This window comes from Myiozetetes cayanensis, unplaced genomic scaffold (genome assembly GCF_022539395.1).
Source record: "Myiozetetes cayanensis isolate MyiCay16 unplaced genomic scaffold, myiCay2020 scf22, whole genome shotgun sequence".
Lineage (NCBI taxonomy): Eukaryota > Metazoa > Chordata > Aves > Passeriformes > Tyrannidae > Myiozetetes > Myiozetetes cayanensis.
Genome location: NW_026087434.1, coordinates 11,519,725 through 11,540,613, shown reverse-complemented (window position 1 = coordinate 11,540,613; position 20,889 = coordinate 11,519,725). Strand labels below are relative to the sequence as shown.

The 20,889-nt window shown below is 48.8% G+C and overlaps 1 protein-coding gene across 3 annotated transcripts in view; it reads right to left on the bottom strand.

Annotated features, from left to right (window-relative positions):
- LOC126642139 (myosin-3-like) overlaps positions 1-13,943 on the bottom strand; it is a 47,731-nt gene extending 33,788 nt beyond the window's left edge. For 2 of the 3 annotated variants that reach the window (XM_050319520.1, XM_050319522.1), the window contains exons 1-18: positions 11,440-13,943; positions 10,725-10,930; positions 8,545-8,688; positions 8,303-8,459; positions 7,537-7,564; positions 7,347-7,455; positions 6,744-6,836; positions 6,369-6,432; positions 6,194-6,292; positions 4,787-4,890; positions 4,571-4,709; positions 3,900-4,018; positions 3,556-3,705; positions 2,954-3,124; positions 2,047-2,356; positions 1,826-1,899; positions 799-886; positions 590-707 (exon numbers count right to left, since the gene is read on the bottom strand). In XM_050319520.1, the coding sequence (XP_050175477.1) occupies positions 590-707; positions 799-886; positions 1,826-1,899; positions 2,047-2,356; positions 2,954-3,124; positions 3,556-3,705; positions 3,900-4,018; positions 4,571-4,709; positions 4,787-4,890; positions 6,194-6,292; positions 6,369-6,432; positions 6,744-6,836; positions 7,347-7,455; positions 7,537-7,564; positions 8,303-8,459; positions 8,545-8,688; positions 10,725-10,910 (2,153 nt within the window). In that variant the 5' untranslated portion in view covers positions 10,911-10,930; positions 11,440-13,943. The remainder of the gene's footprint in view (positions 1-589; positions 708-798; positions 887-1,825; positions 1,900-2,046; positions 2,357-2,953; positions 3,125-3,555; positions 3,706-3,899; positions 4,019-4,570; positions 4,710-4,786; positions 4,891-6,193; positions 6,293-6,368; positions 6,433-6,743; positions 6,837-7,346; positions 7,456-7,536; positions 7,565-8,302; positions 8,460-8,544; positions 8,689-10,724; positions 10,931-11,439) is intronic. The other variant, XM_050319521.1, reaches the window with a different exon arrangement.
- Positions 13,944-20,889: the final 6,946 nt, after the last annotated feature.

Below are 20,889 nucleotides of genomic sequence, written 5' to 3'. Positions count from 1 at the left end.
CTTGTGGGGTTTTTATCTCTACATTAATGTGCTAGTGCTGTAGAAATGTCAGCACATAAAAATGATAGCTCAGTACAAAATGAGAGGGCCATGTGGAACTAGCTCAGATGTCCTGCTCAAGTCCCTTTTGTTACTACAGCCCTATTTGCCAGTCAAACTTGGCATTTCATCAAAAAGTGGTATTAGGTTTAACACAATTTTCTCTCAGTGAAACCACTCTAGTAAGAATTATTTAAACTACATTCTTCAAACATCTACTAGATAGTGGTTAAATACAGGATGTGCATTGACCACCCTCTGTATTTTTGCTGAAACAAGCTTGTGTCAAATTTGAGAATTAAAGCAAAGATTCAGATGAACATGAATGAACTTGAAAACAGGTTTTGGTGTACAGTATTCAGGAAGATGTGCGGGTGGGCACTGCCCACACAGACCATGCTATTAGATGTGTCTTCATGCTTTTCATAGTTGCTAAATATCAAAGTAGTTCTTTTCAACTATCTTTTCAACTGTATCATTGACTGGTTTAGCAAAATTCTTCTCTCAAATGAATTGGGCTTGATGCAAACACAATAATGCAATTACAGACCTTTGTTTAAAATCCCCATATGGAATCCTGTTAGGAAATCCTTTCCTGCAGATCCGAATGCCTTCCAGGACTCCGTTACACCGCAGCTGGTGCAGAACGAGCTTGTGATCCATGAGGCCTGTGACAGAGCACCGTGGGGATGTATTAATGGGTTCAGCATTGGCCAGCTCCTCTTTCTGCCCCTTTCTAATCTGTGTTTTATGCATTACCTGGGGTCTTTGTTTCATTGGGGATGATGCAACGCACAAAGTGAGGATGAGTTGTTCTCAAGTTGGACATCAGCTTGTTTAGATTTTCCTGTAAAACAGAGATCATTTGCAATCTCTGTGTTACTTCAGTTCTCAGTGTGATTTGACTCTGATGAAAATAAAAATTCAGAAGTTTTTCCTTACTCCCCTAGTGAATATTCTACGATTCTGTGTAAGCATCAGCAAAGTAAATGGCTACTAACAGTGGATACAATTGGAGAACTTTCCTCCTGTCTTAAAATGAAAACGTGTCCATCAGTGGTTCAAGGCTGATCATAAGAGCTCTTAAAAAGGACCAGAATGGAAGAAAAGGAACTATATTCTGGGATACTGTATATATATATATATATAGTCTTTTTTGATCAAAAGAAGTATTGATCAAATAAATGAATGGGTTAATTACTTGCTTTTATTACTTAGATATATTAGTTACATATATTTAAAATATAATTGAGCTACAAAATCAATGTTTGTCTATGACATCAAAAGTCACCTGTTCTGCAGGGTAGTGCAATTCTTTAATCATCTCATGCAAGAATGACACACTGTGAGTGTGGCCCATGTCCCAGCCAGGGGATGATGCACTCTTCATCCTGCCAGGAAGGGACCAGCCTGCTCCTGGCCTCAGGTGTAGATGCATCACAGCAGCATCAGGGCTGCAACACGTAACTTGGGTTACCCACACTTTCTGCAAGGCACTGGCTGCCACACAGTGTTGTCACACATGCTGGAAGAAGCCACTGACAGCCAAAGAAGGGAAGGATGTTGGTAGGACCAAAGGGCAAAGCCAAGACAGCTACCCATGCTGACAAAGCACATGACCTCCCTTCTCCATCAACATGCCACTGGACCTCAGCAGCAAATCAGAACTCAACCTTTGCCATATCCCAAAGGTAACTTGCCACAGAGTGGCCACAGAGAAAGTGCACTGGTGATCCTGTGCAGCCAGGGGTGACAGCACTGCCCTCCCAGCAGAGAACACACCTACCCGAAAGAGCACAGACACAGTCTGGAAGGAAGAGCCCTTTTTCTTGGTTCCTTTCGTCTTTCCACCACCTTCAGCTGGAAAATGAGACGACAGTCCAGCTGCAGATCCCTTTGACAGTGTTATAATTGTGTGTCTAATACACAGCACTTGAGCACTGGCTCAACAGTGACTCAGGTCAGATGACAGGTACAGTAGGAACAAGCATAATCCTCGGATCTTACCTTCATCTATGGAAGCAAAGGCAGCATAAAGATGGCATAAAACCTTCACAGATGATTTCTGGTACAGCCCAATGACAGTTTCATTCAGGGGGTCCTTGTTCTTCTCCAGCCACCCAGTGATGTTGTAGTCCACTGTGCCAGCGTAGTGCACCAGGGAGAAGTGGGCCTCAGCCTTGCCTTTCCCAGACTTGGGCTTCTGGAAGTTGCTGGACTTGCCCAGGTGCTGGTCATAGAGCTTGTTCTTGAAAGAGGTGTCAGTTGCCTTGGGGAACATGCACTCCTCTTCCAGGATGGAGAAGATGCCCATGGGCTGAATAGAAAAAGGGTATTTTCAAATAAGATTAATTCAAGTTGTAATTATACAGAGTGAAAGAAATGCTAAAATTAAAGTACTGGAGGTATTTTACAGAGAATTAGCTTGGGAGGAGCAGGCAAGCAAGATTTGTTGTGAACAGTTTGCAAGATATTCAAAAACACTCAAAAGATTTTCATAAATAGTTTTGAACTACACAGACAGTGTCTGGAAAACAAAAGAAGCCAAGCAAAAACTGTGCAGTAACTTCTTAGAATACAGTAGTGAGTTCTCCTTATACAGGAGGAACAAAAAGCAAGCAGACATCAGGCTCTGAAGGAGGGAGGGAGGGAAGGAAGAAGGGAGGAAGGGAGAAAGGGAGGAAGAAAAGAAGGAAGGAAGGAAGGAAGGGCAAGCAGTGTCTTTTTAGAAGACAGAATACATTTGCAGTCAGTAGATAATTAATCACAGAAGTGATGTTTAAAGGAACAGAGGAGGTGAGGAGACCTGAAAGTTTCACAGGGAGACTGTGTTGAAGGCACTCAGTGCAAACACTGTCAAGAATCCCTTCCAGATCCAATTTGTGTGAGTGCCAAAGATGCTTAAGAAACTCACCTTTTCTATAAGCTCAATGCAGGCAGCCAGGTCCATCCCAAAGTCAATGAACTCCCACTCAATTCCCTCCTTCTTGTACTCCTCCTGCTCCAGCACGAACATGTGGTGGTTGAAGAACTGTTGCAGCTTCTCATTGGTGAAGTTGATGCACAGCTGCTCAAAGCTGTTGAACTAATATTTGAGTAAGTGTTTTAGTAATATTAAACTGCCTCCAATCAATTTATTTCACAGAGATGTCATAGCAGAGTCAGCCAGGCTGTCTCAGAAGGGTTTTGATAACAGCATAAACAATATACCATGGGTGATCCAGGCTTACAGACAAGTTGCTGTAGCCTGCACTGGCCATGTTTTTGGGTGGCCCTAATGTCACTAAATGCAGATTCTGTGGGGAGGGGGACAGTAGATTCATGGCTATGCTTCTGCCATGTCTCTTCTCTTACAAAGTGGGTGATGGATTACAAAGGCAGAAGTAGCTTCAGAGAGATTTGCCCTGTTCTTGAGGTCTGCATTGGGATGAGGAAGAGGAAAGGTCATAGAAGTCAAACAAATGAAAAAGAATTTAAAGACAACCAGAAGTCTGAGAGTGCTGTGTAAAATCAAACCTCAAAGATCTCAAATCCAGCAATGTCTAAGACCCCAATAAAGTGCTGCCTTGGCAGCTTCGTGTCCAGCTGTTGGTTGATGCGCATCACCATCCACAGGAAGAGTTTCTCATAGACTGACTTGGCAATGGCATTCACTGCCTGGTGCACCTGCAGGGAGATGGTTCACACACCTCTGTCAGGGCACAGCCAGTGCCTCACCAGAATAAACCCCCTCAGTGTGCCCAGGTTCACAGCCCACACCAGCACTAACAGCCCTTAATGGTCCTGACCATCTCAGCTGTGACCTGCACCCATTCCTTCCCTTAGGCAGAGGATGGGCCCTGCTGCTCCTTGACACTCACCTGATCCACTGTTTGGCCCTTCAGGACATACTCGTTTCCCACTTTCACCCGGGGATAGCACAAAGCTTTCAGCAAGTCTGCTGAGTTCAGGCCCATCAGATATGCTGCTTTGTCAGCCTCTGGAAAACAAAATCATAAGCCAAAATACTTTTTTCTTAGCTTGGACCTACAGAGTGCATTGGAACCAGCCAGAGTTCACTCTGAAACCTGCAACCTGGGTGGCTTTAGCCCATCCACAATGCTTGACTGACATTTTCATTTACTCTTCTTACTTGTAGAGCTGGTCCTTGTGATGGAGTGGCTACAGCAGCCCCAATTGATGTGGTGAAACCTGGGAGGGCATTGGTAATGGGGCAAGAGTGGTTTTCCCTTCAAGCCACTTCTCCACAATGTCACCCAAGGAGAACAAGTTTGGATGTGAGACCAGAAACTGGTGAACACTACAGTAATAATATGTCCTAGGCACAAGGTCCTTCAGCAGAGTCATCAGGAATAAAGTGGATGCAGAAAGTGACCTTACTAGAGCTGGTAAGCTGAAAGCCAAACCTTTTTTTTTGTGGTCAATAGGGAACAACTGCATCTCTCCTGGAAAACTCCTGTCATTTCTAAAAAAAAATGGTATGGAAACCAGTTGGAAGTAAATAGTTCTCTCCCAGCCACAAAGGTATTACCTTCAGTGCCATCTGGTTCTGCTTGCTCCTCACGTGGTTTCTGCTTGAACTTCATGTTCCCGTAGTGCAGGATTGCCCCTGTCAGTTTGTAAATCCCCATTCTCTCATCAGGGCTGAAGCCCAAAATGCCAATGGCTGCCTGCACACCAGATAGATCAGCTGATTATAGCAGTGACAGTAAGAGTGAGACTGTCTCTCCTCATTAACTGTACCCACATCTGTGGCAACAAGCTCCTCCTGGTCATCAATGCTGGCCACAGAGATCTGCCCTTGGCTGATGAAGGGGTAGTCGTATGGGTTGGCTGTGAGGAGAAGCATCTCTGAAAGGCAAACACAGGAGTGAGAGCCAGAGCTTAGCAAGCAAGATGGAACAATGGCTCAGCAAGATTTCACAATCTCTCCTTCCTTTTGCATCCCAAACTCTTGCTTTTCTATTAAGAGACAAGAAAGACAGAGGAAAACCATTCATCTGCCTTCCACGGGATAAGCAGTCCTTCCAGTTTAACATGTTGTGAATGGGGAGCTGAGCACTGGCAGACATGGAACAAGGGCCAGCCACACAAACACCTTTTAGAAAAGATGCTTTTAGGTAAGACTCGTACATAGCACATACTGGTCCATCCTGAATGCCCTTGCACCCAGTGGGGCTGTGTGCTGGGCATGAGTAACTCACACGTGTGTTCATCTCCCTCTAACTGAGGCCAAAATTCCCAAATCATTTTCAATCCTGAATGCTATGGCAGAATAAGAGGGGAAGGGAAGGTGTGCAGCTGTGCAGGGCTCTGTGCAGGAGGGGAGCCTCAGTACACTGAGGGTAAATCTGTCTGTGTCCTTGTACAGACCTGAAGTCCCTGGCACATCAGTCTCCCTAGGAAGGGAAGGGCAAGGTTGTAAATGGTGGGAGGGCACAGAACGGGAGGTTGGGAGCAGGAGCTCCACCTTGGAAAATATTCTGTGGATATTTGGGAGGGATGGGAGGAGTGGACTGATAGTGAGTTCAGTAGCAAAATGGTTTGGGACAGATGTGGGGCATGGGTAGGGAATGCCATGGCAGTGGGAAGAGGGAAAAGGTCAGAGGGATTGTACTGGAAACAGGGAATAACTTTTGCCCATATGATGAAGAGTTCAGATAAATGGTAAATGTAGATCACAGTATCTGGCCATCCTGTACCCAGAATTGCTTACCCTTTCTACTGACCATTATTCACAGGGTCTGGCCCATCTAAGTTGGAATTTCTCCAGCAACATGAACAGCAAGGTGCAAGGCAGAGCACACTGGTCAACCCTCTACCTCACCTGCGCACAGTTTGCATTAGAACTTACCCAGGGAGAATAAATGGGAGGTGGAGCAACTCCGAGTGTTTCCCTGTCACACGGAGACACCAGTGCTGTGCTCAGCAGGGCCTGGCCAACACCGTGATGGTGTTGTAAAGGGATGTAAATAAGCACATGTCCAAAGTGTCCCTGCTCTGCACAGCCTGAGGCACTGCCAAAGGGGGACCTGGGGGCATGTGACAGATGGCACCAGGTGCCACTGGACCCTCCATCACTGAGCTGGCATGTCGAGGGAAATGTTTCCCACAGTGACTTTACCTAATGTCACCAGGTGATGGTTGTCCTTACCAAGCAGTTCAGGCTTCTTATTGGAGAGGATCTGGTAGAAGATATGGTAGCTTCTCTCAGCTTTCAGCTGGAAAGTGACTCTCGACTTTTCCAGCAGGTCTGTAATATGTATGCATAGAAATTGTTCAGGCTCTTTGCCTTCCAGCACAGCAGTCAGCCCCCCTCAGTCACTCACAGGTCTCAATGTCACCGGAGGCCAGTTTTCCAGAGGTTCCAAAATGGATACGAATGAATTTACCCTGGCAAGCAGACAAAAGGTAGTGGTCAGTGCAGCAATCTCTGTTTTTCTCTCTTGAGTCTCACTGACAGCATCTCCAAATCAGTCTGAATTAGCTTAGATATCCAAATCTAGATAAAGGGAAACAGTTTGCTCCAGCCCACACAGCTGTGAGCATGAAATAGCTGCAAACACATCAGCATCTCACAACCAACCCGGAAAATTGGTCAACAAGAACATTTTTCCCAGCGCAGGGGCTCTCAGTTGCAACTAACAAGCAAGTAAAGAGCATTAAAAATGCAGGAGGGCAGAGACAGACACAGGATGACTCACAAAGCGTGAGGAGTTGTCATTTCTCACGGTCTTGGCATTCCCAAAGGCCTCGAGCAGTGGGTTGGCACTGAGGATTTGATCCTTGAGCGTACCCTGCAAGAAAAATTGAATAATTATTGAAAAACACTGTGAGCTTTGTGGTAGGAAGAAGTGACTCTATGGCATGATTACATGTGCAGCCACGTGCCCTTCATTTCAGCTGTGAGGTGCTACTGCAGCACCTTCTCGACTCAGTGCCACGAACCAGCATGGGGGTAAATGGTGAATGAGCCATTTGCCTCTTATTAGAATTGGTCTCATTGTCAGAGTTCTCAGGTCTCAGCCACAGGAACAGACTGATCCATGTGAGAAAACCTCTGATTCTTCCCGGACAGCAATGGCACAGTCCTGGTTTCAGTCCAGGTACAGCTACACCTGTGCAGTGGCAGTGGCAGCTCCAGCGGCTTGTATTTGTTGTGCTCGTATCTGCACATCAGCCCCTGGTCCTGCTGCCCCAGAGAGAGTGACTGAAGCTAATATTGAGGGAAATGGTTGTCACCAGTGCTGTCCACAGCCACAAGTGGACATTCTGAACTGCCCCTTGCCAACCCCTCCTCCTCACACCTTCATCCCAGACCCCTTCCTCACGGCTGGGTCCCCGCTGGCTGCAATGGTGGCGTAGTACTGGATGACACGCTTTGTGTTCACAGTCTTCCCGGCACCGGATTCTCCACTGTTGAAAGAAAGCACAGAGTGAAGAAAAATCCAGCCCCTTTTTGCTGGACACAAAGGCCAAAGTGACAGATGCACTTACGTGATCAGGATAGACTGGTTTTCACGATCTGTCAAAGGGAAAAACACCTGCAGTCAGAGAAGCTGCAGGGAAAAGTGCTGGTTCTCAGGCAACTGTGACCTGGTGTCCATCAGAGGGAATGAAACAAAATCTCAGCAGGCAAAACTGAAAAGGTGCATGGTCTTCTCTCCTCCTCTCTTCCCCTCTGTATACGCCACTTTTTGTCTTCTCTCCTCCACCTTTGCTCCATCTTGCAGTCTTTCTTGTTTCTGCCTTTACCATTTTTTAACTTTATTGATATTTAATATGGGACAGGACTTTATTCAAACTAAACCCATGTATTTTGGTGAAAATATTTCTACCATCTCTGTTCTGAATCTACCTGCTGTTGCTTGAAGCCACATTCAGGTGTGCTGACTAGGGACTTCCCAGGTACTGTGTCCTATCCAACTGCAACTGCCCTTTGCAGAGGTCCCTGTTATGGTCCTTAGCTTGATATTTAGACCAGGAACACAGATAAATGGGCAGCACAATAGCAGATGCTTCAAAAATAAAGAAAATATTTCAGGAGACAGGGAAAGCTGTCTGGATCAGGTTTTACATCATCCAGAGTTAAAATAGTTCCACAGTAGCTCAGAGACTAAGCAGATAATCTACACCCAACCCAAGGAGCTGGGGTAGCACCCTGCAGAGGTGACTGAGCCCACGGCAGCAGTGGAATGGCACTTGGCAGAACTGCATTTCTGACAGTTTTTTCTATGAACCTGATCAAAATAGAAGAACTCACCAGTCAGCATGAACTGATAGGCGTTGTCAGAGATGGAGAAGATGTGTGGAGGGGCCTCCTGGCGCTTCTTGCCTCGGTAGGCCAACACCACCTCCGGGTTGTACACGGGCAGCCACTTGTAGGGGTTGACAGTGACGCAGAAGAGACCCGAGTAGGTCTGCAGGGAAAAAATGGAACAGAGGAGTCACTGAAGTCCAGCTCTTGTGGCTGTGTTTTCTGCTTTGGAAGAAGAGGGAACTTACATAGATCATCCAGGAGCTGTAGCGGTCCTTGAGGTTGTACAGCACAGCGGGTTCATGCAGGTGGGTCAGCATGGCCACGTCCTCAACTCTGTCAAACTTGGGTGGGTTCATGGCATACACATCATCAGGTTTGACAGCAACTGTCTATAATTCAGAAAGAAAGAGTGAACCTTGATTCAGCAACTCTGCACAGTCCTTTCTTAAGTACACACTGAGACACAGAGAAGTAATAACATCTGTAAGGCTGCTCTAATTCATATTTTTCTTTCTGTTTAACTGTGCAAAGCAGGATATGGCTATTTCAGGACAAACACTGCTGCCAGCCAGGAGCTCTACAATACTGGCAAACTGACACCATGTACATTTACTGTCCTGGAACTGCTACAAGCACAAAGACAGGATTTCTGCTGGACCAGATCTTTCTACACATTATTGCTGCTTATGAACTTCAGGTCTTCAGCACAAGATTCATCAAGAGCAAATCCTTCTTTAGGACAGGCTTGTTCCACTCCTGTCTGTGGCCACTCCTAATTAAAGAATGGCTCTATCTCTTCCAAACAGCACCTTCTGCTGGGCTCACACTGTGGGTGACCGCCCCCTCACACAGCCAGAGCCTGTGGAGATGGAGGAGAGGCAGCAGATGTACAGGAAAGCAGATGTTCACAGCTGATAGCAGCTCATCTCTGAACCATGAAAGAGCTTGAAAATCCTGCTGTAATTTATTCAGCTGATTTATCCCACTGTTTTTATCCATTGCTGAAATTGTTGCTCCCATGGACTGGTCCAAGCTGACTAGTCCAGGGCAGGGAAGAAATAGTGTGGAGTCATATTTGATTCAGAAAGATAGAACACTACTTCCTACCTCAAGTCCTGACTAGTGGAATGGTCTTGGACTCCTTTGAGAAAGCAAGAATTACAGGCCCAGTTTTCAAAAGCAGTTTTGTGATTTGTATCCCTAAATACCTTTCTAAAGCATTCAAACACCTGAGCAATTAGGACTCTCAGGAAGTCTCCATATAGAACAAGAGATTGTGCATTAACTGCTCCTCACAGCACATACCTGGGAGTCACTACTAACACAAGGGTAGCTCAGTGCTCAGGAGAGGGTAGGAAGCTCTAAAATATTAGGAATAGTTAGAAAAGAAAGGGAGAAAAGAAGGGAGCATTATGTAGGATGTGTCCATCAGTTCATTCACAGCTTCATTACTGGTCACACCTCTTAGAAGGGACAGAATTGCACTATAAATGCTCCAGAGAAGAGAAACAGAGACGGTCACAGATATGAAATGGCTTTTCTGTGAGGAGAGTACAACTTGAGAGTTTGGGGGTGAAAAGGAGATGCTTTCAAAGTTTGCAAAGTCAGGAATAGCAGAGAGAACCACGGCCATAGCAAGGAAGAATTAGTCTCTTCTACTCCTTGCGAAAGGAAAGATAAGGTTGCATATAGCAAAGGAAGGACTTTACACTTACTCCAGTTTTAAACTGTGGAAATCTTTCCCACAGGCCACTACAGAGGCAAAAAGCCCAAATGGACATAAAATAGTCAGGCCCTAGGAAAGTAGGACCTTGTGCATCTCAGCCTGGTGCAGGCTCAGTCACTTCCCTGAGACTGCTGTGGATCACTGCTCACCCTTTACTTGCTTTCTGAAACTCTTGTAGCACCTACTGCCAAGATGTTGGTCGAGGTGGTTCTTTGAGCCTCTGCAGTTCTTGTTACAAAAGTTGTCAGGACATGAGCTGCTATGACATTTCAGTATTTTTGGAAGAGTAACACCTTGGAGGTTCCTCTGGGAAACTGCAGCCAGGGACACTGACAATTTCTGATGCAAAAGGGACTTTCAGATTCTCTGACTGCTCTGCTACCAGTAAAGGAAAGAATTTATCAATGGCTATGACAGCTAAGAAAGTGTTAAAGGCAGTGGTTGAGGAATGCCAAGACTGGCAAGGCAATAACCCAACCTGGCTTGGAGCATTGCCTGCTCTTTAAAGCCCACACCAAGAATAATTATCCAATGAATAAGTTTATCCCAGCATCCAGAGCTATGCTTTCCTCTGGAGGCTGTGCTGGTCCCAGTTGGAGGGCAGAGCAGGGCAGATTTCTTGCCTGAGCTTCCCACGTTCCTTGCCCTCCTCAGCAGATGCCCTGGGTCCCTCAGCAGGGCCAGGAGAAATTCACTTACTCTGCCATCCTCTGTCTCCACAGTTATCTTCCCATCCTGGGCAGCCTTGATCTTCCCTTTGGTGTACTCCACCTCGGGGTCAGCCACAAAGCAGTAGGTCTTGGCATCAAATGGCTGGTTCTGGGCTTCTATTCTCTCCTTCTCCGACTTGCGCAGGTACGGCGCCGCCTCCCCGAAAACCTCCATGGCAGCGTCTCTGCTCAGGGCTGCAGATGAAAGACACACCCTGTGCTGGTCCCCTGGGCACTCCTTAGAGCAGAGCGAGCATCCACAGCCCTTCCCAGCTGTCTGCTCTGAGCTCACCCTCCCAGCCTTCACCTGCTGCAGGTCTTCAGGGAGATGTTTGCCTTTCAAAGCTGGAATGTGAAAAGGAGTTGCCACCCTTTATGGCCCCAGGGAAAGGAAATCCATGCCCAGAGGAGCAGGATCTCTCCCAGTGGCAAAGGGGAGGGATCTCCAAAGGATTAACATAGTTCTTAGAAAAAGTGAAGCCCTGAAGACCATCTTTCTCCTAGTTTTTCATTTATGACTTCCCCCACTCCTTATTAACATGGAGCCTGTCCTAGTCCCCTGCTGGGCAGCCACACCAGGCAGGAGTGGACACGAGCAGCTCATGCAGGAGGAAGAACAGGGACCTGTCCATGGTGAGCACAAGGGAAAAATCAGCTCATGCCAGCCTGGGCAAGATATTAGTTTTCATGCCTTAAATTCTCACCTTAACAATCAGTCAACAGAAAGCAGGAAGGAAAGGGCTGACATCTCAGATCTCTGCAAGAGAAAGAGTGGAAGGTCAGACTTCACCAAAGCTGCACCCTCTCCAAAGGCCTGGCACCCTCACCTACTGCAAGCACCCACACCTGCTGAGGCACCCTTCCCTGCCCCAGGAATGGCCCAGCAGGGAATCCACAGCAGAATTCCCACTGCAGCACTAAAGCCTTATGAAACTCCAAGCACAGGGAACAGGACCCATGTCAGGAGCCCTCTGCCACTCTGCAGGTCAGTCACAGCATGACCACAGGCATGGCCAGGACATCAGGAGCCACCAAGGGCTTTCTCCCCGACTGCTTTTATAGGCTCAGCCTGGTGCTCTTGGTTCAGCCCCATCCCTATATTTGGGAGGAAGGGATCGACACTCCTGCCTGCCCACAGTTCGTGTTTGTTTTCTGCCATACACAGTGTGTAAGGAAAGGAGCTGCTCTTTTTCCAGTTTTAGTAACTCTGCGACCTACCTGTGGTTTGCAGACCTTTTGTTGTGAGAATTTCCTCTCCTGGGCACATGTTCTCCTGCCAGCTATGACCATGGCCAGCACTTCCTTCCACTGTCACCCATATCTCAACAAAATAACAGTGCAGAAGGGACCTGCCTCCCTGCTCCTGCTCACAGGATGCCTGGGCAGAGCTGCACAGTGCTCAGGGAACCCAAAGCAGCCCTGTGTGGGGTGGAGAGCAAGGCCATGGAAAGGAAAAAAGGTGATATAGGATCAGTTATGGCAACTCTTGTGGCTTCCCGTCACTGCAGGGGTCAGGGAGGAATGGACAAGAGGCTGTGACTGATGTATGATGTGACAAACCATGGCAAAATAGAGGCTAGTCAGAAAGAACAACACCCAAATCTTACCAGGGATGGACAGTTCATGAATGCCAAACCATGAATATGGTACAGAAATGTAGCTCCAAATACAATTTTGGCTGCCCAGGATGTTCACTGCTCTTGCTGCTAAAAGGAGCTGCAGAAGCCTCATCACATTGATCTAGGAAGGTTCTTATACATGGATGATTGCAATTCCCATGTGAGAAGGATATGGGTAAGGGGACAAAGTAGCCACAAAACCACTGAGCACTGCCCCCTTTGCCAGCCTGCTAGGACAGTAACAGCTCTGCTCAGTCCTGAGCACTGGAGACCCAGAGCAGCACTTTCACCTGAATCCCTGGGGCTGCAAGCTTGGCTGTGCCTGGGGAAGGCACAGCTGTGTGCAGGAGAAACAGGCTGAGCAAGGACACACTGCACCTCTGCAACTCTGACTGGGGCAGCTCAGGCAGTAAGGCCTGGCCACGACTCAGTCATCCCTCTCCCTTTCCCAGAGCAAGGCTGTGCCACAGGCTCCTCGGACCACGCTGCCAAAACACCCTCGAATCTACTTCAGCCAATGTGGGTGCCCTGAAAAGCACAGGAGAACAGTGAGAAAAAGGGAGAAAAATACACCTGCAGCAAAGTTCTCCAACCCTTCAGGAGAGGCTGGGGGACAGGCAGGACTTGTAGCTGAGCTCTCCCATCTGAGGGCAGCACAGCCAGGCTGCTGCTGGGGTACTGCCTTCCTGTCCTAAAAGCCTGTGATCCCAGGTGCACACTTCCAGTGAGATCAAGCCTTCACTGACTTTAGCAAAACCAGCAAAGTTGACTCAAAAACTCTTGAAAAGCAGGTATGAGTTCCCGGGGGCCACAGTGGGGTTTGAAGGGAGGTCTCCCAGTCCCAAACACAGTTTGGTTGGTACAGAGCAGCCAGGCAATGACTGGCAGGAGCAGTGGGAGCTCCATGCACAGATAGAGCTCCTGGTGCAGGAGAGGAAGGATCTCTCTTCTGGTCACCTTCTGTCACTGCTCAGTAAGCCCCACTTTCTCTCTGCTCTGCATGGATGCTCATCCAAGGCTGCAGCACCAGTTTTCCCTCAGCAGAATGAAGCCTACAGGACTTGTGTGAAGCCAGAAGCCCACTGTAAATAGCTCCTGCCACCTCCCAAAGCACCCTGGGACACCTGCAGCACAGGGGACATCACTTGTCTTTCGGCCACAGTGGCTGACACTGCTTGTGTTTGCCCAACAAGAACTGACCTTGTGGGTTTGCAGCAGAGGCAGTCACCAGCGTTTTGAAAAACATGTTCCATGTTGCCCGTAATTTCATTTAAGGTCATTAAAATGGACACCACAGCCACATATCTCATGAACTATGAATTCCTAGAATCCCTCTAAGCCTGGAGGATGAGGGAAAAGCTTTTTTTAGCCCTCATCCCTTGTCATCAGCCCTTTGAACTCAGCACAGGGGATGTACTGAGAGCAAAAACTGAGACACACCAGACCAATGAGCAGTTGGGGACGTTTTCCTAATACTGAATTGCCAGTGTGAATCACCAGCGTTTTGAAAAACTTGTTCCATGCTGCCCGTAATTTCATTAAAGGTTATTAAAAATGGACACCACAGCCACATATCTCATGAACTATAAATTCCCTGCACCGACACCATCCTGGTCTGTCTCTAACTCAGGGCCATCCAGTATATCCACAAGCTGCAGTATCACTTCATGTTCTCCCCAGCTTAGCAAGGGTTAGAAGCTGAAAAAAATACACAATAATCACCGTCCCTCCACCCCTGCGGGCACAGCCCAGCATGGGCAGCTCAGTGTACACAGCACAGCAGGGATGTGTAGACCTTTCCAAAATCAACCTGCTCTTACTTGTCACTGGAAATTACTAAAAAGCTTGTAGTTAAATCTACTGGGGTTTTCTCAGAAATATAAATTATCTAGATTGAAGCACTCTAAGGAAGCCCGAGGTGAGCGTCACTGCAGCTCTGCTTTACAGCTGCTCTTTCAAAAGTCTCTGGCACTAAAACCAACTGGAATGAAGCATAGAGATAATGTGCATCAAATTGCAACTAAAGCTAAACCATCACTGCAGCTAAGTGTCTTCTGACACAAGGAATGGTGCTCCTTGCTAATTTCTTTCTAAGGTTCACCAGCCTCTGGTTTCAATTCCTTTCAGCTTTTTGGGATATCAAATGCCTGGGCTGTCCTTGTTCCTGCCAGATGTCTCCAATGAAAGTTTTAATGAAAAATTTAGCACAATACATCCATGATTTCTGGGCCTGGGGCTTGGAGCACATGTACTGTAGGGAGCTGCAGTGGGCACATGTACTGTGAGAACAGGCTTAGATCTTTTCAACATGGACCCAAAACCATAAAAAAGTGCCAGTACCAGACTGATCTCCCTGCAAAGACCTTCTCTCTGATTTGGTCCCTAAGATCATGGAACCCAGAGCACCAACCTGAGGAACAAATAGGGAACAAATGGGGAACAAACCCCCTGCTGATCACCCAGTCCTTCCCCACAGACCCCACAGTGTCCCCACCATGCCCTGGGGTTGCCCCTCTTTTCCAGACACCTCCCAGACTGATGAGTGGCTCTGTGCCTCACTTCACAGACCTAGATTTGGGGGCAGGGAGTAGGAGTTTCACATCCCTGGGTCAGGTGGACACCCCAGAACAGCTTCCCATGAATGGAGTGGGAGAGGGAATGGTGCCAGGTCCCCTCTGCCCTGCAGCCAGCAGGATCTGGCCGGGTCAGGAGGCTCATCAGCTGCTGAGCCTGAACCAAGAGTCATGGTAGTGGAGCATCTGCTGCTTCTGTCCCAGCAACTGGTGAGATGCTCCAGAAGGGGTTGCAGGGATCACACACCAGTGCCTAACCAGGGGGCTGGTTCCTGCAACATGCCCCCAGTTATTATGGAAAATGAAAGAACAAATCCCAGCAAATTACCCCTCAAGCTCCACAGTTTCAGCGTGAGGGCTCCACCCTGACCATGACAAAGTGTCCGAGCACACACAGGCCATTTCAGAGGGCATGGGAGCCAAGGAATGAACAGACTGGGCAACATCCATTCCCAACATTTTCTTAGAAAAGCAAAACATACTTATTTCTTTGCCTCACAAGAGCTTGACAGGGAAAAGCAGCCTTTTTGTTTTACTTGCTGAGTGCCTGGATCTCCTTCCTTAGCTCAAAGCTCTGGAGTCCTGCTCATCTGGACTCAGTGCTACTGGTGCCCAGGGCCACTGTGCCTCCCTCCCCACCCACACAGTCAGAGGCAGTGCCAGCAGATTGCTCCCATGAACAGGCCAACTGCATTTGGGGTTGCTGCTCACTACAGGGTACAAGAGTGACCCTGAGCACCACTCCACCCCAGCCAGGACTGCTACAAGCTTGGGGTTTGGGCAGGCAAGAAATGATGTCCTAGGAAAAGAGTGTCCTTGGTGAGTCCCAGGCCAACAACACCGTCCTTCAGCTTCTCATGGCCACAGGGCAGTGGATCACCTTCCTTTGCGGCCAAAGCCTTCCTAGGGCAGTGCAGAAAGGCCCAGGGCACTCGTGTAGGTGAACATCCACTCACAAACAGCCCCAGAACAGCAGCTGCAGGTACATCTGTTGCTCTGTGCTGCCAACATCACAGAGCTGTCCTGAGGTGAAGGTCACAAGGGAGTCACCACGAGCCACATTGCCTTGCAAGGCTCTCTCATCACAGTGCTGCCAGGGAGCTTTCAGTGCTGCCCTGCATTCAGAAAAGGGCACTCATGGCTCAATATACCCCCACAAATTAAAGGTGGATTTACTGGTTGGTGTCTATCTATTTTTGCACAAAGAACTTTGGGAGAACAAGGAGGTTTTGTAAGCTGCAGCTGAGTAAGTTCCCTGGCATGCTGAAGGAACCTGCTTTATTAAACTAGTAATACACAGCTTAAAACATGGAATGAGCGGGCTCTTGTACAGAGGAATGAATGCAGTCATTCCTGCCCAGGTCTCCCCAGCACAGACCTTCATACTCCTAGCAGCACATACAACAGATGCAGAGCTGCTAGAAGTCAGGGGCTAGACAGCTTCCTTCGTTTGAACCAACCCAAACCTTTTAAATTCTTGTCCAGCAGACAAATAGTCAGCTTTTTGCCTTTCCCTGTAGGCCACCAGATTGCTCCTAAGGGCAATCCAGTAAAACTGACCTGCTTGTGAGCTCATGTGTGACAGCAAGGACTGTGGCCATTCTCCTGTAGCACAGATCACAATAAGTGCTTCAATCAGTACAGACTCACTGCCCCAAGGCTGGGGGGCTCCTGAGCAGCCCCAGCACACACTGTCCCACAGCCACAGCTACTCCAGCAGGGACTGGAAAACTTTGGCTGCAACCAGCAACCTCAGTGCATAAGGGCAGGCTGTTCCCACTCTTTTGACTCCTCAGAAGTCCGTGCATTGCTTCTTTTACCTGACTGAAACACAACCTGATTTGCAGCAAGGTGCTGGAGAGCCCAACTCAATGCAAGCAGCAAGGATGAAGTGGCTCTGGGTGGCTGCAGGAGGATGCTGAGTTTCAGCTTCCTGCACTGGCCAGAAAACTTTGTCACTGCAGCTCAGTGCCATGGTTCAGCAGTTCCTGACCTGAACCCTGAGTCTGCACCAGGGGAACTCCTGTGTGAGCAGCACAGCACTGCTCACCCCAGGAGAGGGGTCAGGGAAAAACAACAGGGCTGGGAAGAGCTTGGAGGGTTGCAGGGCCTGTGACAGCCACATGGCCAAGTGTCAGCTCAAGCACACACCTCGGTGTTCCAGGCACCCCACGGTTGTTCCCAGGTCTGTCTCATCACTTGGCCTAATGCTGGGTGGTTTGGTGCCCTCTGCACAACCTGCTCTGGCCTGTGCTTAAGGCAGCTGTGCCAGCAAAACCCCCCCTGCTGCCTCCCTGTAACCCCAATACCCAGGAACAGGGACCCGAGACACAAAAGCAGCTTCCAATCTATGAGCCCCTGCAAGAGGAACAGCAGAGCTGCCCTGAGCACTGCAGCCCTCTTCCCTGCCCTCTCTCCCTGGCACTACAGCTTGCCCCTCAGTCAAGCTGGCTGGTTTGTGCTTTGGAGTGGCTTGGAAGCGCTCTTGAGATTGTTTTTGTCTCAAAGAAGGTGCTGCTGGTGCAAATCTGTCCCAAGCAGGGCATGGCTGCTGACAGCTGGGCCAGCAACCCAGGAGCACCTGCAGGCCCAGGCCAGCAAGCCCCTGTGGTGACCCACCAGGCCCTGGAGGCACAGAGGGGCCCAGCTGGCATCGACAGGGATGGGAGCTTGTTTGGAGGCAGCAGGTAAATCCAGTGCTGTGGGAAATACCTGCCCTGAAATCTTCCTGGACAGTCCCTCCAGGGCACAGCAGGATGCTCTGGCTGGGGACAGACCCCAGGGAGTGCACAAAGCCCTGTGTGAGCACCCCTGAGCAGGGCAGCCCTCAGTGCCCCAGCACAGCTCCTGGGCAAAACCAAGCTCCTCTGGTACGAGCACTGAGGACAGGCCCAGACTGGCCAGCCCAGGGAGCCACAGCCCCTGCTGCACCCGCCTGCACAAGGGAGCTCGGCAGCTGCACATGGAGCAGATACATTCCTGTGTCACAGCCTTGTGATCCAGGTCAATCTCCTTATCATCAAAACTGGATTTGGGCTGAGCCCTTTTGGCCATCCCTGCAGGCACAGAGAGTATTTTCACACTGGGAATACACATGTCACAACAGAGTATGGAAAAATAAAACCTGATTTGGGTTTTGTCCAGATGACTGCGGACCAAGGCCCAACCTGTCTCCCACACCCTCTCAGGAGGTACCAGCTTGCTTTTCTGAGAGGTTTCTTCTTTAGATGCAGACAAAAAATAATGGAGATGGGGAAAAATACACACAGAAATATGTTTGGAGTACATCTCTGGGACTGTGCCTGGGAACAGTCAGTGTCCACTTATCATGAAGTAAATCACACCTGCCCATCCCAATTGCCTTTTGTGATGGAATGACCAGATCTGCAGCTGTGGAGAGAACAGCAGGCACTGACCAACCTCAGCTCCCAGAACCACCTGCCACAACACTGTTGTGTCCAGCAGAGGAGCTCATGGCCTGGCTGGGTGGGCATCCAGGTGGCTGAAGAACCTGGTTGGGCAGTAGGAGAGGGCAGTTGTTGATGGGTCATTTGCCTGGGGCAGTCCCTTTGCCAATCACATGGCAGAGGAAACACCACAGAGGCCAACATGGGGAGGGACAGCCAATACCTCTGGATCAGAGCTGCCAGAGGGATCCAGGCAGGCCAGAGGATGTGCTGACAGGGACCTTATGAAGTTCAACAAGGACTAATGCAAAGTCCTGCACCCAATAAGGAAAACATCCTTAAAAAAACACATGCTGGGACTGGGCAGGGAACAGTGTGACAATCTGAGATCAAGACAGTCAGGGACCTTGAGCTGGCCATCACATACAACACAAAGAGAGGAGGAGGGAACAGGGCTTGCCCAGACTGGGAAGGACAAGGCTTCAGGAGGATCTAACAGCAGCCTTCCCATACCCATGAGAAGGTTGTCAAGAAGATGGAATCAGTCTCTTCACCCTGGTAAAGAGGTTGAAATGAGAAGTTCAAACTGGATATAAAGAAAAATACTTGCTTTAGCAGGAAACATTATTTTACCCATCTAGAGAGGTTGTGAAGCCTCCATCCTTGGAGGTTTTCGTGCCTTAGCTGTTTAAAACTTAAGTATCCTGGTCTGGCCTTGCAGCTGCCCCTACTTTGAGCTGGAGGTTGGACTACAAACCTCCCAAGGGTCCTTCCTATCTGTGTTCCTCTATGATCTGAACTGAAAATGTAACACAGGGCTTTGCAGATGTTTAAAGCCACAGTCTCTGTACCTCTTCAGTCCCTGCCTGTGCCCATGCTGGTGCTGAGAAAATTCCTAAAACAGCCAGCTTCATCCAGGTGGCATTAGTATCACTCATTAGTTGAGCTCCTCCATGGCATGAGGAATGTGTTGCCTTCCTTGGGTAGACAAATGGAGTTGTTCCTCATTCCTCAGACATCTTGTCCCTAGCCCCAGCCTGGGATGGCACCAGTGGTAGGGATGTCAGCCACTCAGAGGAGATGCTGTATTGGTATTTTCCAGGACACATATTCTGGGGCCGGGAATGCCTCGGGCACACACAGCAGAGCTCTGTGGATTGGCCCCAGCCAGGACTGTGCTCTGTCCTCCCTCTGCCATGGGCACTCAGGGGTTCCCATTTGCCCAGGGTAGCACAGGTTCACCTGGCACAGCACCAGGCTCCAACAAATTTGGTTCCCACATGAAACTTGTCCTCCAGTAGTTTCCAGAGGGGAGACCCCCTTAGGGAGCCCGGCCCCCCCAGCCCCAGGCCAGTGACCAGCACAGCCCTGCCACAAACCTGCCCCTGCCAGAGCTGGACTCCCTCCCTGTGGGCCAGGCACTGTGATCAGGGCTACAGGGAATTTGGTACAATACCTACAGAGGGAGTTTGTCCCATTTCTAATACTGGGCTGGAGAAATGCTGAACATCCCCTGACAAAGCATCTCCAAGCACCCATAGTGCATTTCCCATCCCCCCCAACCAGCTCTGCCTCTCCTCCCACTGATCACCTGGCACAGCCCTTGGGCCTCCTAAACATGCAGGGAACAGAGTTGTGCTCCTTGTTGTCAGCAAGGCAGGGCAGTGAAATCCTAACACGTGCCTGAACAACATTTTTGTTGTTTTTAATTAACAAACAAAACTCCAAACAAATAAGAAACCAAATACCAAACGTCAACAACAAAACCAAAACCCCACAAACACAACAAAAAAACCACCCCACTATCAAAGAAAGCTTCCCTCCTGGGAAAGGCCAAGGGAACTATGATCAGCATAGTCAATATGAGAGGTAGAAAAAAGCAGGACATCCTGTTGGGAGGCAAGGGACACATCCCTCCATCCTACATCTCTCTGGGCCCTTCCCACACAACCCCAGTCTTCCTGGGTCAGCTGGCTCTGCCTCTCAGGTCACAGAAAAACAAGATAAAGGACGTGACACTTCTGCCAAAACATTTGGGAGAAATCAGGAACCCTGCATTTGTCTCTGTAGCCGAGTCAGCTGCAGATGAGCTTTAGGGAAATCAGTACAGATGGGGTGACCCTTCCCAGGCTGCAGCACATGAGCTGAGTCTGCAAAGCCTCGGGACAGAGGCACCCCTTGTCCCAATCCTGCTTTAACTTGGCTCAGCTGTAACACCAATTCTTTCTTCTGAGCAGGTGTTTCTGGCTAATTTGTTTTATTTTTACTTACCATTGCCCCATACAATCCTGGTTCTACACAGACTGTACCCTATGCAGAATAAGGTATTTGGCACTAACACACTGCTGCAATATTTGAAATACAAGCCTGCTGTAACAGCAGACCTTGAGAAGAGCAGGCAAAGGCTGCTGTGCAGAGCAGAGCCACAGGATGGTAAGGGATGGGGCAGAGACTTGGCCCTGAAGACTGCTGACACCAAGAACTCACAGAGGGTTGAATAAATACAGACCTGAAGGTGTCACTTGTGAGAGAGACCAAGTACCCAATGTATGTGA